General features: G+C 40.8%; 1 protein-coding gene across 1 annotated transcript in view; it reads right to left on the bottom strand.

Annotated features, from left to right (window-relative positions):
- The window catches only part of mtfr1l (mitochondrial fission regulator 1-like), a 31,407-nt gene that overhangs the window by 6,847 nt on the left and 6,375 nt on the right, over positions 1–18,185 (bottom strand). The window contains exons 2-4 of the mRNA XM_063035075.1: positions 14,592–14,696; positions 5,912–6,036; positions 833–1,059 (exon numbers count right to left, since the gene is read on the bottom strand). Coding sequence (XP_062891145.1) covers positions 833–1,059; positions 5,912–6,036; positions 14,592–14,696 — 457 coding nt within the window. The remainder of the gene's footprint in view (positions 1–832; positions 1,060–5,911; positions 6,037–14,591; positions 14,697–18,185) is intronic.

Raw genomic sequence — 18,185 nt, 5'->3', positions numbered from 1 at the left:
GACTACTAAACCATGTGCTATTGTACAGGATCGAGACTTAAAAAGTCTTAGAAGGTAAAATCTTTTACCTTCAATCCCCGACTGGCTTGGCCTCACTGTTCTTTTAGACATCTACAGTTACTGGTCCAATGTACTAAAAGACTACTAATAATCCAAGCAGTATTAATTATAGATACCCCTCATGTGTGCCCTACTTTTCTCTCTGCAAAATACATCATCACTCAAATTCTCCATTCACAACACCTAAGCAACTCCAAATCTTCATAGCAACAACCACAAAACGCTAGAGAAATTCAGCAGATCGGGCAGCGTCTATAGAGAAGAGTACAGTTGACGCTTCGGGGGGAGACCCTTCAGCAGGACTGGAGAAATAAAGATGAGGAGTCAGATTTAGGTGGGGTAGGGCAGGAAGAAACACAAAGGGATAGATGAAACTGGGAGGGGGAGGAGGGGTGAAGTAAAGAGCTGGGAAGTTGATTGGTGAAAGAGATACAGAGTTGGAGAAGGGGGAATCTAATAGGAGAGGACAGAAGGCCACGGGAGAAAAAAGGGGGAGGAGCACCAGAGGAAGGCAATGGGCAGGCAAGGAGACAAGATGAAAGAGGGAAAGGGGGATGGGAAATAGAGAATAGAAATAATCTTTTGTTATTGAATTTCCCTTCCATACACAACAATCTGCAAGAATCTTCAACCACTAAGCAATTCTGAACTTTGTTCCTAAACCGCCACTTATTACCAACAGCTTGGGCTAGTTCTTTCAAAAAACCTCAATTCTTTTGTTTCTAACTGTATCTGAAGCTATCAGTGGGAGACAATACTTTCACTGACTCACCAGTTTCCATTTTACCCTCTGGCACAGCAACAATTTTAGCAATCTGCTCTCGCAAGCGGCTAAGTTCATCTTGAAGTGCCACAGTGTGATTCAGTGCAGTCAGACCCGGCTTCTTCAGGCTTTCGTATTTCCTCCCTTCCCTTCGGAAGTTAGGCACTGAAGAATTTCTATGCATTATAAGCAGTGGTGTCGGATGCCATTCTTCCCTGTAGGGTCTCGCATCAGCTCTGTAATCCAAATCGGATAATTTACAAATACTATCAGAGGGAAAGTTTTCAGAATAATTTCTTTAAATCAAAACATAACCCATAGTTCAAGAGATATCTATTAAAACTACAAATCTAAAACACACAGGTGTCAAGTGATTGTCTGATTTGGGGTGGCATGGTAGCATAGCACAATGATTTACAGTACCAGTGACCCGGGCTCAATTCCAGCCACTGCACATAAGGAGTTTGTACGTTCTCCCCATGATAATGTGGTTTCCTCTGGGTACTACAGTTTCTACCCACGGTATGAAAACGTACCGGTTGGTAGGTTAATTAGTCATTGTTACTTGTTCCATGATTAGGGCAAGGTTAAATCGGGGAATTGCTCGGCAGTGCAGCTCGAAGGGCCAGAAAGGTCTACTCTGCTCTATCTCAATAAATAAATAATGGCAATATGAACCTTTACACCATTATGGATAAAATGTTGGTTTCAGTCACAGGGAAAAAGTATTTTTAGGTAGCAAATAGTTGGGACACCTAAAAGACCTAGAATGGATTCAGAATGAATTAATAGCATCTTCGGCATGAAAATATATGTATAAACATGTAAAATAACTGAGGAAATGCAAGATATTTTCAAATCCAACAACACCATGTGCTAATTAGTAAAAGGGGTCATGTACCTTTCACTAGGTCCTAAAATTAAAAAAAAAAGTTGATCTGTTCAAAGACATGTTTCTTATTTGCAAGGAGAAACACCTCCACTCCTCATGGGTGTCAGGCTGCTTCTGAAAGTTCTTTTTTTTAAAAAAAAAATACAAATTTTCAGAATATTCTTTGGCTGTTATCTGTCTGGAGGTCAGCACACCTCATTGCAGTACAGTTGCAGTACTCAAGGCCAGCAGTATATCAACCTCCCCTTAGTTACACAAGAGCAATGATCAGGACATTACATGCCTCTTAACACATACACACTTAGTTTATAGCAAAGCACTTTGGAATTATACAGGTTTCACTTTGTCACATTATGAGATTAAATACATTAAAATCTCAGTTTCAAATATATTTCCACAAAGGCAAACCAAAAAAGTGCACTCATTTGGGAAATACCGTAGTAGAATGTACTTTGGTACTAACCTAGATGTTAATACCAGTTAACAATTTCATGACAATTGCAGAAGTCACCCATCCAAGAAGAGGAGTTAGGTGATAAGAAAGTGGCAAGCTATAGTGAAGACAGGAAAATGGAAGAACGAGTTTGTAAAAGAGCCAACAAAATTAAATTTTAAGGCTCCTTTTCAAAGGGTCTGATGGACAAGCTGACATCCTTGAGACAGAAAGCCCATTTAACAGTAGCAGTCTCCTAGTCCCTTATCGACTTTGGACCGAGAGTGATAATGAGGCAAAGAGGGAGAAGAAAAGAATGGAAAAATGATCAGTGATGAGATCACATCTGCAGTACCATGTGCAACATTACTCTTCTTATTTAAGAAAGGATGTTAACAACTGAGAAGCAGTTCAGAGAAGAGCTAATTCCAGAGAAGGAGGGAGGAGAAGATGGCGGCGCGACGCAGCGTGCACAGCTGTTCCGAATGAATATCGATATGTGTAACTAGGGGCCGTGCACAATCCGGATTTTATAGAGACAGTCGGGAAAACACAGAGGAACATCTGGAGTAACTTCTGAAATGCCTGCTTCGCTGCCGCTGCTACTGTGCGATCGTGAATCTCCGGAGACAAAGGCCCCAAATCCTCGGCTTTGCATATCGCCTGTTGCCAGAGCTGGGGTCAAAACACTCAGCAGAGATGGTGCTCGGTGTCCAATAGGTGGTCGGAGGCTCAGAGTTTTTCGGACGGACTCTGAGTCAGACTGTGGTCGGATGCTTCCAGGATGCTGCATCGGCAAGTTGGTGGCTCTGGAGGTTTACCGTCTGCGTGAGATGATGGGACTTTCGAGAGACTTTGAGACTTTTACTGTGCCATGGTCTGTTCTTATCAAATTATAGTATTGCTTTACACTGTTGTAACTACGTTATAATTATGTGGTTTTTGTTAGTTTTTAAGTCAGTTTGTCATGTGTTTTCATGATATCCTTCTGGAAAAACATTTTTATCATTTCTTAGTGCATGCATTACCAAATGACATTAAGAGGGGACTGCGTGTCCTCATAATCGTAATTTATTAATATCTGAAATGGGCTATTACGTCTGAAGTGGTCAGATTTGTGTTGACTGGAAAATTGAGAGGGGGGATCTTGGTGGTAACAAAAAAAAATCATATAAGATATTACATCATGTTGGTCCTCGTGGAAGTATCTAGAATTAGGTGTCACTGTTTAAAAATAATTGAGTCACCCAATTAAGACAGATGAGATAATATTTTATTCCTCCAAAGGTCGAAGTCTTGTAACTATACTTTTGCAGCTCACTAAGTAAGATTCGTCTTGAAGTTCTTAGTAATTGTTTATCACTCAATAAGAGCTGTTTGCAAGTAATCACAAAATCTGGGCCATCGTCTGACAGGTACTCTTGCTATTAACATTCCCAAGTTCTCAGCATCATTATGAGAGTCACGCTTAACCTGACATTCAAGTACACTAGCCACAAATATTGTGGTCACTAAATAGCAGGTCAAAGGCTGGGCACATCTGTGAAAAATGACTTACCTGAAACCACCCTGGAAACCTTCCCTAACCTGTATCTTACAGATGGCAAGAACAATAGAATGCTCTCAACACGCCGAGAGGACTGCAGCTCCAACAATAATCAAGCAGCTTGATATCGTCCCAGACAAACTGACTGCCTTAATTGGCAAGTAATATATGAATATAAACATAACAGCTTTGTGTAAAATCTCACATGGCTTAAGAGTAAATATGGGATAAAGTTTCCTCTACGGCAGGGGTTCCCAATCTTTTTTCTGCCATGGACCAATATCATTAAGCAAGGGGTCCACGGATCCCAGGTTAGGAACCCTTGCTCTACGGGGTGCCGACAATCAAGGGTCACAATCTCAAAGTTAGGGATGTGGATGCAAACAAATAAGAAGATGATGCTAAGCCATTGGGTTTTCCTACCAAGAAGACTGTGGAGAGTTCAAGGTGAAACAAATGGATGTTTAGACACAGGGCTGGTGAAACCAAGGTAGAAGATCAATGGTATTTCTGAACTGGCTGCCTGCCTGCCTTCTGATCACTGGTGGGATCACTCTGCTACCGGAGAAGGGAGCCTGTGTAACCTGTTGCTGTACCTGGAGAATGTTACCAAGGTTTTCTGCGTTTTGGATATGGATATGGACTTGGACTATGGACTATGGACGTTTTCCCCCACTCTTACAGTTTTTTTAATATTCTGTGTTTTCACCCATTCTTTCTCTCCTTTTTTTGTGTGGGGGAGGGGGATGGGGTGGTCGATGTTCTTTTTAAGTATTGTGCAGGGAGAGGGGGTCTGGGGGTCGATGTTCTTGTTGCATTTTTTTGTGCGGGGTGAGGGATATTTGGGGGCCAATGTTCTTGTTGCATTCTGTGCGGGGGGGACGGGGGGATTTGGGGGTTGTTGATTGTGGTGCCATTCTTTTTTTTTCTTGGCTTTGAGACTATTTGGAGAAGAAAAATCTCAGAGTTGTATACTTTAATAAATGAACCTTTGAAATGCCTGCTCCTACTTCTGTTTGTATTCTCACCTACAAACTGCACTGCAGTAACTTACCTAGGCTATACCAGACCAAGAGCTTCCAAATCCATGGCCTTGCCTTTGAGAGGACAAGCACAACAGGCACATGGGACCTCCACCATCTGTAAGTTCTCTTTTCATACTGTAAACCATTCAGATTTGGAAATAATTTGCTGGTACCTTTTTTATCATTGGACACAGTCCTGCAACTCCCTGCCCAGTATCAACACCAAAAGGACTGCAAGTGTTTCAAGAAAGTTGTTCACCACTATACTAACAACAGCAATTCAATAAAGATTAAGCAAGTGAAACCCACATCCAGAAATAGAAAATTCTGCTTAAGACTGATCCAAAGCTGCAGGAGCCTTGCGTCTGTTCTCTACTTGCCTCATATTCTATGTTCTGTGTTTATTATGGTAACTAGTCACATAATTGGGGGCGTGGTAAAAGCGAATGGAATAAGTCACATATTCACACTTTTGTTCATTGCAGTAGTAGCTGGGGACCAGCAGATGTCATATCTTTAGCTAAATGCTCAATAATGCTTAGCTTACACTTGGATACACTTAAGTTCCATTGCTTCAAGATTGCATGTCTACTAATTGTGCATAAAGGATCAAATACATATCATTGACCTTTGGAGCAAACGTTGTTGGAGTGAAGGCATATCATGCAGGTATAACAAATCCGTAGGGTCGCAATTGTTTTGGTTTTGATTTGGTCGCTACAAAGGCTTTTAAAAAAATACTGCAAGTCAATACTGTATTGTACTGAGCTACCAACTTTTATTTTAAATAGAACATACTGACCAGTACAGGGATACTTACTACCCCAAGTTGTCTGAAGAAGGGTGGACACGGGATGGGAGAGCAGATCAATTGACACGAAAAGGGAGAAAAACATCCTTCAACAAGATGTTGATTCGTAAAAAATCAATTTTATAAATTCAGTTATTCTTACCAGTGTCCAGAGGTCTGGGAACCTTGCCACCAACAGTCAAAATCAGAAATGACAGCAAGGCCAGACAGACTCATTTTAATACTTAAGTGAGCAACATTTTTCTCTCAGTTTGCTGCCTACTTTATACCCCATTTCTTTTAAAAGTAGAATTAACTGGTTCCTTTTGTTTTGACTAACTTCTTTGCAACATAACCTCACACACAACCACCCAACACAGATTCAGTCCTATTGGTGAATACCTCATCCTTGTAAAGGCTTCTCCTTCATCTGCAGCTATCCATGCAATGTCTGCCAGGGTCGGAACGGCTGGTTTATCTCCATGGATGGAACTTAAAGTCTCAGCTGCAGTAAGCCCAGGAACAAGCTGAGGGGAAAAGAAATTGCATTAATGGAATTCGAAAGAAGATTTTATTAATTGAATTAGAAACATTTGGCTGAACTAAATAAGTAAATGGATTGGGGTTTTAAAAAGACATATGGGCCTTCTTATCATATTTAAATTTTAAAAATCCAGTTAATACATGCCCAACAGTATGTGAAGTCAAGATATGCAGAGTATTTAAATTATTGAAGACTCAATGATTGAAATGAATGAATCAAATACTAGGAACTTAAACCTGCACAATGTTATTTTCCAGCTTTCATTCCTTACTGCAGCCACCTCACCCTTTACATTCAATTATATTATGTTAATATTTATATTGCTTAAAGAGGCGGCGCAGTAGTTTAGCAAGCAGCCTCACAACTTCGGTGAGACAGGTTCACTCCTAACTTTTGGTGCTGTCAGTGGAGATGTTCACTCTCTTTTTGTAACAAAACAGATTTCCTCCATTTGCTCTGGTTTCCTCACACACTGCAAAGATGTGCAGCATGCTGATTAATTGGGTACCGTAAACTTAGCCCTAGTGTAGGTGGGTGGAGGTCTGATGAGCCCGAGGGAGAGAACAGGTTACAACAAAATAGGTAGGGGCAAAGGATAAATAGGACTTCTGAGATTCAGCAACATCTTGATGAGCTAAATATTATTCTTCTACAATTGTAAGAATGTGAATACAAAAATAAAACTAATGCTTACTATATAAATACAAAGTTATGATATTGCAACCCAAGTCATTTGATTTAAAGTGATCTTTATATACTGTAAAACCTTTCCCATTCCAAACAATATCTGTGCATCACAGACTGGAAAGGGAACTCCAACGCCTTTGAATGGAAAATCCTACAAAAGCTAATGAATTAGGCTCAGTATATCACAGGGAAAGCCCTCCAACCATTGAACACATCTACATGAAACGCTACCGTTGGAAAGCAGCATTCATCATCAGAGATCCTCAGCACCCATGTAGTGCTCTTTTCTCACTGTCCCCATCAGATAGAAGGTACAGGAGCCTCAGGACCCCAGGTTCAAGAACATTTACTGCTCATCAACCACCAGGCTCTTGAGCAAAAAGATGGCTACACTCACTTGCCCATCCACTGAGATGTTCCCTCAACCAATGATCTCAATTTAAGGACTTTTTAATCTTGTTATCTCATGGCATGGCAGGGAGAGTTTTCTTCTTTCTCCCGTCTGCGTGAGATGTGGGACACTTGAGAGACTTTGAACTTTTTTTTTTACTGTGCCATGGCCTGTTCTTCAAGTTATGGTATTGTTGCACTGTTGTAACTATATGTTATAATTATGTGGTTTTTGTTAGTTTTTCAGTCTTGGTCTGTCCTGTGTTTCTGTGATATCACACCGGAGGAATATTGTGTCATTTCTTAATGCATGCATTACTAAATGACAATAAAAGAGGACTGTGTATCCTCATAATCTAAATCTAAATCATGTTTTCATTATTTATATACTTGCATATGCAGTTTGTTGTATTCTACGCTCTACTTGATTTTTCATTGATCCTGTTATTGTTATAATTCTATAGATTTGCTGAGTATGCCCGCAGGAAAAAGAATCTCAGGGTTGTATTTAGTGACATATATGTACAATGATAATAAAATTTACTTTGTATGTGAACATACTCAAATTTTATCCGTTTTCTCAAGGCAATTTTTTCATTAATTCTGTAGCAACCAACTGAAAGCTCCCAGCACTCCCATATACTTTATTTTAATACCTTCATTTATTCTACGTTCAAATCAGATATTCCGGATGAGAAAAGCTGATGGCTATTTTACAACACTACAAGTGCATTTTACAACAACCAGGATGAGGAATGTCAGAGTTGCTCAAATAGCTTCTATAATAAACAAAAGCCTAGATTAAGCATACTGGCCTTAATGGGCCTCCTTTCCACTGTAAATATTTTAAAATTTCAACCTCATTACAATTCTGTGTGTTTGACATTTCATCAATCAGAAACAAAATGCATAAACTTGGATTATTAAAAATGACATTCATGGAAGATTAATTCACATAATCAGAAGAATAGGTTGTGAAATTTATTGGTTTGCAGCAGCTGCACAAGGCAACACATAAAAATATACAAGTTATAATAATAAATACCAAAAAGTGGTGTACGTAACCCTTTCACCATGGCTCATAATAGATTGGGCTTGTTAGCTATTGCTGGCTAACAGCCCCGTGACTCAGCACTGCATAGGTAATGGTGAGTCGGCCACCTTCAACAAGCAACACATCTAGAGTCCGTATCTTTCGGGCTCAACCAAACAGGAAAGTTGGAATGTTCTAATGAGGGAATGGAAATTATGGTGAATGCTGTGTAAATACTGCCCCATGCAAAGTTATCGCTCGTCACGAAATAACGAACTTACACTGTCATAAAGTTAAAGTGGAAATATATTTCAAATTCGACAAACAGTTAACAGTAAAAAGGCCCATAACAGCTAAACCAGTCTATAATGTGCACATAAACATTGGAGCTCATTCCTGGGTAGTTGGGTGCTTTGCTTTAATTATTCACGACGCTGAACCCACATTCTGCGTGAAAGAGGTCAGCCACAGTTCAAACTTCCCACGAAATCCATTCTGAACGAATTGGCTAACTCGGAAGAATTGGCATTTCCTCCATGGAACCATTTGTCTGCACAAAGCACCTCTTACAATGGAGTTTCTCCTTTGGGCAGGGCACCGTGAGCATCTTCCCTTGTGCTCTGCTCTACACCTCCATCTTCCTCCAACAACTGCCAGAGACCTCTCCCAAAACCCATGTTCTCCTAGAAATTGGGTGCCAGCAATCTCTCTATGTCCCATGGCAACTCACTGGCCAAAATGTTATCAAGACAAACCCGATTGGCTGACGCAGCATTCCTAAGTGGATCAAATGATTCCTTATCTTAACAGAAACCAAAATGTTGTGCTGTAAAGTTTGATTAACAGAACACAATGTTTCACAGGAATGTTACAGAAAATACCCAACAGCATAGTTGTAGTAATAAAATATTCTTAACCAGGGTATTACATATAAAAAGAGGGTGGCGTGGTAGAGATACCACCTACCAAAGGAGGTGTAAGGCTCTCCCTCCCTCCGCTAGCCTGCAGGTCACTCTTGGGCAAGGTGTAGCAACTGCTCAGTCCCCGATCAGGTTCATGTGAAGCCATGGGAGCAGGTAGTGGATGGTCATACGAGTAGCTCTGGCATATATCACAAGTCCTGGTTCTACGACCACTGACACCAGGCAGACAATCTCTGAACAGTATTGATGATGGCTGGGGTCACCTGTCTTGTAAAGACGCTGCCTAGAAGGCGGCAACGGGAAACCACTTCTGTATAAAAATTTACCAAGAACAACCATGGTCAAGACCATGATTGCCCATGTCATACAACATGGCACATAATGATAATGATGAGAGTAAAAAGAAAGCAAAATAGTGAATTAGACCATTTAGAAATCTGATGGCAGAGGGGAAGAAGCTGTTCCTAAGATCTTGGATGTGTGTCCCCAGGCTCCTGTACCTCCTCTCTGGTGGTGGTAATGAGAAGAGGGCATGTTCTGCCAAAGGTACCAGCAATACATTTCCCATCAGGGTCTTCAATGCTCGTGAAATTCGTACAGAGAGTTAGAGTTGATGAAATATTAAGATTGCAAGAATAATGACCTCATTTCCCAAGCCTTGGGAATCCAGGCATAGATTTTGCAAGCATCAACACTTTGAGTATATTCCCTTTCCTCATGTATGCATTACAGTATTGCTGAGGTTGTCACAGAACAGTTCTAACCTCTTAACTACAGTTGTTGAAAATGAGCTCACAAATTGAAATTCCCTCTTCCCCATGACAGACATTAATGCAAAGTAATCATTTGACAAGTTCCGATATTTTCATTTTACAGTATGACTATCAATTTTTAATGTGTCCAGTTGTTCTTATCCTGTTTTATTCACCTCATATAACTGTAAAATTTACACCCCTTTCAAGTTTTCACATAATCTTTTTCGTAGTTGTGGTTATTTTTAATCACCATTAGCTTCTTTTCAGTGACAGTTGTCTTTTTGTATGTTTTGATTATACTTTTGATCACCCACATTTGTACTTTTCTGACAGCTATTGTACTTGTCTCTAGGGATTATAGAATGGTTCTGAATCATAGTAAATGCCTTGATCATCCCCACCACTCCATTGTGTATTTAATCCATTTGCAGATTTTGCCCAGATTGTGCATGGCTTCTAGTTCATTGAAGTTGACCTTAACAAATGTAAAGTCGGTCATTTTACAATACCTCTTTCAGTATTCAATAATCTCATTAAACCACTTACTGAATCTGGATCATTTGAGAATTCAATATGACCTACCCTTTTGCATTGTAGGATGAAGGCCATATATCCTGTGTACGCAAGAAATTTTCTACCCCTTTCAGAACACAAACTTGCCACAAACCATCAACAGTTGTACACTTTGCCTGTCCGGTTCAGAATGTTGGGTTCACAACATGTAAATATAATCGTAAAGAAAGCATGACAGCCCCTCTACTTCCTCAGGAGTCTGCGGAGATTCGGCATGACATCAGAAACTTTGACAAATTTCTATAGATGTGTAGTGGAAAGCGTACTGACTGGCTGCATTATGGTCCGCTACGGGAACACCAATGCCTTTTAACAGATCATCAAAGCAGCATCCAAAGATCCTCACCACCCAGGCAATGCTCTTGCTGCTGCCATCAGGTAGAGGGTACAGAATTCTCAGGACTTGAACCAGGTTCAGGAACAGTTACTACCCTTCAACATCAAGGGTTAACTGCATTCATCTATTGAGACTTTCCCACAACCGATGACCTCAATTTAAGGGCTCTTTCGCTTGTTATTTCATGCTCTCGTTATTTGTTGCTATTTATTTATATTTGCATTTCAGTTTGTCGTCTCCTGTGCTCTAATTGTTCTTTCATTGATTCTGTTACAGTTATAATTCTCTGTATTTGCTGAGTAAGCCCACAGGAAAATGAATCTCAGAGTTGTATGCAGTGACACATATGTACTATGATAATAAATTTTACTTTGAATTTTAAAATACTGCTATGAAAAATGCTTGAAATACATTTTTTTTTATCATGCAAGTTCAGTAAGCTTGACTACTTTTCCCAACACATCCAAATGAGAAAATAAGCCAGGTGCAGATTTACTACTCGACAGACCTTTAAAGTGCTCAAAGGGGCTGCTCCCTGGAAATCTGCATTCTAACACATAACATAAAGCACATCTCAGGTCTCCAAAGAGAATTCTTAGTCGGAAATAATTCAGAAGTTGTGTATCTTGGGTGGTTGATGGTTGGGTTGAATTGTTCTCTGGTCTTGGCAATTTACTTGCAAACATTTTGTTACCATGCGAACAGACACTGTCCGTGCACTGTTGATTGTGGTGTGTCCTCCAAATGCTTGCCCTTTATATACTTTTCAATCAGCTGACTGGACGTCATTTCAGAAACTCTGAGGTGGAGAGGAGGACACTTCGCTGACTGGCTGTGCAGTGAACTTTGTGCATCGTGGTCTGGAATTTTGCCTGCATTGGCTAATAAATAGGATTGAGGTCTCCATGTTTTTTTATAGAATTGTTTGCAAGGAAACACGCGGCATGCAAGAAAATTCCTAGAAGTATGGTTTTCCATGAACAATTCCAGACCACAACGCACGAAGTTCGCCCCACAGCCAAACAGTGACGAGATTTCCTCCCCACAACACAACTGAGTTTCCCAAATCACATCCAATTAGCTGACTGAGAATATAAAGGCCAAGCATTCGGAGGACACACCACAATCAACAGCGCACTGAAGCATTTGAAAGTAAATTGCCAAGATCAGAGAACAACTCAACCCAACCAGAACTCTTAGCATTTGACAAGCGTCATTTATATAGCACAGTGCAAAAAGTCACAAAGAAAAATCTGTCCATAGAACTTAGAACAGAACAGAACAGCACAAGAACAGGCAATTTGGTCAACTAAAAAGCAAATCAAAAACATCCAAACACTAATCCCTTCTACCTGCATAATGTCCATATCCCTCCATCTTCCTTACATCCATGTGCCTATCTAAACGTCTCTTAAAATTCTCTGAAGTATTTGGCCTCTACCACCATATGAAGCAGTGCATTACAGGCATCTAACATCTCCGCGTTAAAAAAAGACTGATGAAGTTTAAGGGCGTTTGATGGAGTTTAAGGGTGTTGGGGAAGTAAGAAATGATTCTCTGATTCTGGTAAATAGCGGGTTAAAATTAGGTGCCAGCTTGTCGTTGCTCTCTTCTGTGAAAAGTTGGAGAGACTGTTCTTGACTGAAAAAACTGCCTTCAGTGGTTTTTTTTAAAACAACTCACAGCTGTCCCTTTGAGAATGATCTGTGAGCTATATTCAGACATGCTGCATACATCATGTCTTATGAGTTCACATATTGATCTATGCTCCCACCTTTGTCTGTTCAAGTTTTACTGATAAGGCAAGAATTTGTCTGTAATTAAAACCAGTTATTTAGTGGACTCTCTTATCAAAGTAATTGGGTTTTGCTCTAACTGACCTTGACATACCATAGTAACTGAGCATTCTTTGTCTGCTCATTCTATATATTGTAGCATCTCTGTTCTAAAATCAGAAAGCTTGTCTGCGCCTCTAAGAGAGAGTGAGTCTCTGTCTCTCTTTGATAACTGGCTCCGAGTCTTTCTCTCCGGCTGAACTGAGCACAATAAACTGGTGAAGAGGTTAAAGTAATAACTGTGTGGTGTGATTATTGGTCCGGCAACCTTTTTAAGTTTACAAAACTACCCCTCCTATCCCACTGAACCTATCCCCTTCCACCTTCAATGCATGCCCTCTGGTATTAGACATTTCAACCCTGGCAAACAGACACTCTCTGCCCACTCTATGCCTCTCATAATCTTATAAACCTCCATCAGATCTTCCCTCAGCCTCCACCACTCCAGAGAAAAAAGCCCAAGTTCATCTAGCTTCTCTTGATAGCATATGCCCTCTAAACCAGGCAGCATCCTGCTAAACCTCTTCTGCACCCCTCTCCAAAGCCTCAACATTCTTCCTATAGTGTATATAATATTCCACAAGCGGCTTAAACAGAGTTTTATAAAGTTGCAACACAACCTCTTGACTCAATGTCTCAACTAATAAAAGCGAGCATTCCATAAGCCTTCTTAACCACCTTATCGACCTGCGCAGCCACTTTCAGGGAGCTATAAATTTGGATCCCAAGATCTCTCTGCTCAGCAACACGGTTACGGAACTTTCCCTTACCAATGTACTGTCTCCTTGCGTTTGCCCTACCAAGGTGCAACACCTCACATTTATCTGGGTTCCCAGCCCAGATCTGCAACTGATCTATATCGCATTGAATTCTTTGTCAGTCTTCTGAGCTACCCATAACTCCACCAATCTTGGTATCATCCGCAAACTTACTAACCCACCCATTTACATTTTCATCCAGATCATTCACAAACAGCAGAGGTTCTAGCACAGATCCCTGTGAAACACCGCTAATTACAGACCCCCAGCTCCCTTTAATCACTACCCTCTGTCTTCGATGTTCTTAAAGAAGTCAATGTACTTGGACCCATATACGTTTGTAGAAGGAGATATCATTATTTAGGTAGTTAAACGTGTGGTTTGATAAAATACACCATACCTGCTATGATCAACTATATGCTATGAAGCTTCACACAGACTTGTTTAATAACAGGACAAGACCAACACAGCCAGTTTTTGCAGTTCCTTAAAGAACGAATATGAGAAAAAAACAAAACTGTCTTGCCAAGTTAAGCAGCAACACAAAATGTTTCTGCACTTTAATTGGACTATTGACATTTCCAAGTGTACAACAATAATAAATATTTTCCCAAACACAACTAAATAAAACTCTCGTTAGGTCACATCTGGAGTATTGTGTACAGTTCTGGTCACCCCACTATAGGAAGGATGTTGAGACTTTGGAGAGGGTGCAGAAGAGGTTCACCAGGATACTGCCTGATTTAGAGGGCATGTGCTATCACAGAAGGTTGGATAAACTTGGGTTGTTTTCTCTGAAGCGCTGGAGGCTGAGGGGAGATCTGATAAATGTTTACAAGATTATGAGAGGTATTGATATAATGGACAGAGAATATCCGTTTCCCAGGGTTGAAATGTCTAATACCAGAGGGCATGCACTAAAGGTGAGAGGGAGTAGGTTCAACGGAGATGTGAGGGGCAAGTTATTTTACTTAGAGAGTGATGGGTGCCTGTAATGCACTGCCTGGTATGGTGACAGAGGTAAATACGTTAGAGGCTTTTAAGAGATATTTGGATACATGGATGCAAGGAAGATGGAGGGATATTTACGTGGTGCATGTAGGAGGCATTAGTATTTGGGTTTTGTTGATTTGCATTTTAGCTGGTTCGGCACAACACTGTAGGCTGAAGAGCCTGTTCCTGAGCTGTACTCTTCTGTGTTCTGTTTTACAAGCATGTAGTGGTATTTTTAATTTAAATGGCATTACCTGAAAACAAACTCTAGGACATGGTCTCAGTGGGAGGTTTGATCCGATCATTCGAACAACACTGCGGGAAGATCCATAAGGTTTATTTTGCCATATTGGAATCATCTGGAAAACAAAAATTGTCACAACACTTTTTGAGAACAATGGGAAAATTTTCTAGAGTTGTCCGAACAATTTTAACACTTTGCACAAAACTCAACAGCTTAATGCAAGATACTGAATTTTAAATACAAGTATCTATCTGTAAAGGAGCCAATAGAAAACACTCATAACCAGCAAGCATCAACATAAGTGATGTTTCAAAGGATGGTTAAAAAAAAAAGAAAATTCACCTCACCAGGTCTTCCTCACCAACAAGCAATAAGGAAAGATCTCCAAGAGCTAACAAAGTAATTTTTATCTCCTTTACAAAATTAATTTGATGTGTAGGTTTGAACCATGCATTCATGAAAGAATGGATCACAACATATTGCTCCAACAATAGTGCAATTCATCATCATAGCTTGTCACACTAGCCAGCCACTCCAGTGTTGTTTGGTTGATGTTGAGCAGGTCAGTGTCAGCTAAATCAGGTGAGAGTGGGCAGTTGCGCAGAACGCGTTCAATGTTCTGCACCCTTTCGCCGCACTCACAGGATTCGCTGGTCTTTAAACCCCACTTCACCACATTGTCTCCCGTCCTACAAACTCCCGCTCTCGCTCTGTTGAGAATGCACCACTTCCGTCTGTCAAGCAGTGTCCTGTCTGGTAACATTTCTGTGGGGTCTTGCACTGTATTGTTTGGTGGGGTTCTGGCTTCTGTTTTTTACCAGAGGTCAATCCTGTATGTTTGGGGGGATGTTCCGTGCGGTAGTTCTTCCACTGTAGCAAAGCTTTTCCTCGATTTTAGGCGGTTGGAAACTGGCACATGATGATGTAGTGGGTGCCGTGGATACGAGTTCTGTTCACCTTTTTCCAATTTTTGTTGTAGTGTGTCTTCGGATCTCTGGGGGAGCAATGCCTGCAAGTCTGTAAATGATGTTAATGGGTGTTTCAAATCATGAAATACCTGTACTCAAGTCTCGTGTTCATCATATCCTCCTCAGTGGTTTAAAACAAATCAACTCTGCTTGCACTCAAAAGGAAGTGCAACTAGGGGGAAAACGGAAGAAACTCAAATCATGATGAATAATACATGAGAAAAGGAAAGCATATAAAAAGTTTCAGATTTCTCCACAAGAGCGGCCAGAAATCTAGCCAGAATGCAGTTGTATTAATGAGGTGTAGCGGGATGATTACAGACAAGTCAGGAAGCGAGACTTATGCAGTGAGGATGCATTCAACACAAATGACGGAAGCAGTTCAGTTTGTGTTTATTTTTCAGGATCTGGATATTGACAACATCAGCCTTTAATCCCTGTTCCTAAAAAAAATCCAAGAAGAAGAGAGTGAGTGGAAGGAGCAGTCCATCCAGTGAATATACTTCCAAATTGTTGTCAGGACTTCTGGAATTGGACAGTATGGTAGCGTAGCGGTTAACACAACGCTTTATAGTACCAGTGACCTGGGTTCAATTCCTGCCACTGCCTGCAAGGATTTCCATGTTCTCTCCCGTGACCACATGGATTTCCTCCCACAGTCCAAATTCATACCGGTCGGTAGGTTAATTGGTCATTGTAAATTGACCTATGATTAGGTTAGGATTGAACAGAGGATTGCTGGGCAGCATGGCTCAAAGGGCCAGAAGGGCCTATTCACACTGTATTTCAACCAGTAAATTTAGACCAAACAATCATAGAATGCTAATATGTTTCTAAGAAGAGTAGTGCACGAGTTGGAGGGTCATTTGTAGATTGCAGTGCTATCCCACACGCCCAAAGTCCTTGTCTTCCTCTGTAGTTGGCAACAAGGGGAAAACATTTGGAGTCCTACTTCATAGAAAGGAAGCTGGTTGTAGTCGTTGGATATTGGTGACCAAGGTTACTGCTGTAGTTCTTCAGGGCAGTGAAGAAACCTGGGGTTGGGAGATGTTATCAGAATTGCCCAGGTGAGTAAAAGGAATATATTTTATACATGATAGAATGAGTGTTTAAAATGGTGGATCAGAGTCAATCCTGTTTGAGTTCCTCATGTACTACTGCAGCTGTACAGAGGCTGGTGCAGAGTATCCCATCACACTCCTAAGTAGTCTCAGTATACACCGGAAAGGCTTGGAGGCACCATTTACCAAAGGATATCCAGCAATGCAGTTGAGAGTCTGATCAATGGTGACACACCCTAGAATGTTGTTGATGGTGGGTGGTAGGAAAGAGATTCTCAATGACAAGGGTAAGTGGTTAATCATTCTTTTCACTGGCTGCCAGTTCTGTGGCTTGAAACTTATTTTTCACTTACCAGCCCATTCCTGATGCAAGTCTCAGTGAAGACCCACTTGATTTGCAGAGGAGTTCCAACGGAAAATCAAGAAACTGAAAACAGCACATCCCCATTCTGACCTTATAAAGGGAGAAAGGTCATTGATTAAGGAGCTGGTTGATAGGGCCTAAGGCACTGCCCTGAAGAACTCCAGCAGCAATGTATTTTTACTGGGATCATCGATGATCAACAATGACAACCAGCTTCTCTTCCGTGAAGTCAGTCTCCAAGTGTGTTCCCTTCGGTGCCCAATAATTTCCATTCTACCAGGTCTGTTTGATGTCACACATTGTCAAATGCTGCCTTAATATAAAGGCAGTCATTTACAGTTCACCTCTGGAATTTAGCTGTATGGTCCATGCCTGGATTACGAATGTGAGAAAATCTGGAGTTAAATTCTACTGACAAAATCAAAACTGGACTTTTATAAGGTGATTATTGGCGAGCAAATGCCACTTGACTGTAGAGGTGATCATAACTTCACTTTACTGACTATAGTAGAATGCTTGGGTGGCAATTAATTCCATTTTCTGCTTTGTCATATCGTATTTGCAATTCTCCATATTGCTGGGCATTTCCCAGTGTAGTAACTGTAATAGATGCCTAGCTAAAATGGCAGCCAGCTCTCAAATTCAGGTATGCAGTTTCTTGATGTCATGTGGTTCAAATCCAATTAACTGAAGACTGCCTACTATGCAGGTGAAACTCTCTGGAGAAAACCAAGATAGATAATCCACTCTGCACTTCTGGCTGAATGTGATTGTGAATGCTTCATCCTCGTCTTCAGCACTCGTGCTAGGTTCAACCATTGCAGAAGGGGTTATTTTTAATGCCACTTGTTCCATTAGTCGTTGAATTATTCACCCTCTTACACAACCAGATGTGGCAGAACTACAGAACCACAACTGGACTTTATGTTTGTGAGGTTGCTCGTTTGTTCCCTCCATACTGTTTGGACCGAATTGGTCCCTACATACTGTACTTGACTGTATGAAACGTTGACTGTACTCTTTTGTATAGATGCAGCCTGGCCTACTGAGCTCGTGCAGCATTTTGTGTGTGTTACTTGGATTTTCAGCACCTGCACATTTTCTCTTGTTTGTGCAAAAATATCACTTTCTCCTTCCGGTAAACAAATGTTCCCCCACCCTCTGTTCCTCACTCAGACCTTTAACCTGCCTATCATTTCCCCCGGGTCCCC

The sequence above is a fragment of the Mobula hypostoma genome, chromosome 28, assembly GCF_963921235.1.
Source record: "Mobula hypostoma chromosome 28, sMobHyp1.1, whole genome shotgun sequence".
In the NCBI taxonomy this organism is placed as follows: domain Eukaryota; kingdom Metazoa; phylum Chordata; class Chondrichthyes; order Myliobatiformes; family Myliobatidae; genus Mobula; species Mobula hypostoma.
The sequence above is the reverse complement of the archived record's forward strand: the minus strand, read 5'-3'. Positions and strand labels throughout refer to the sequence as shown.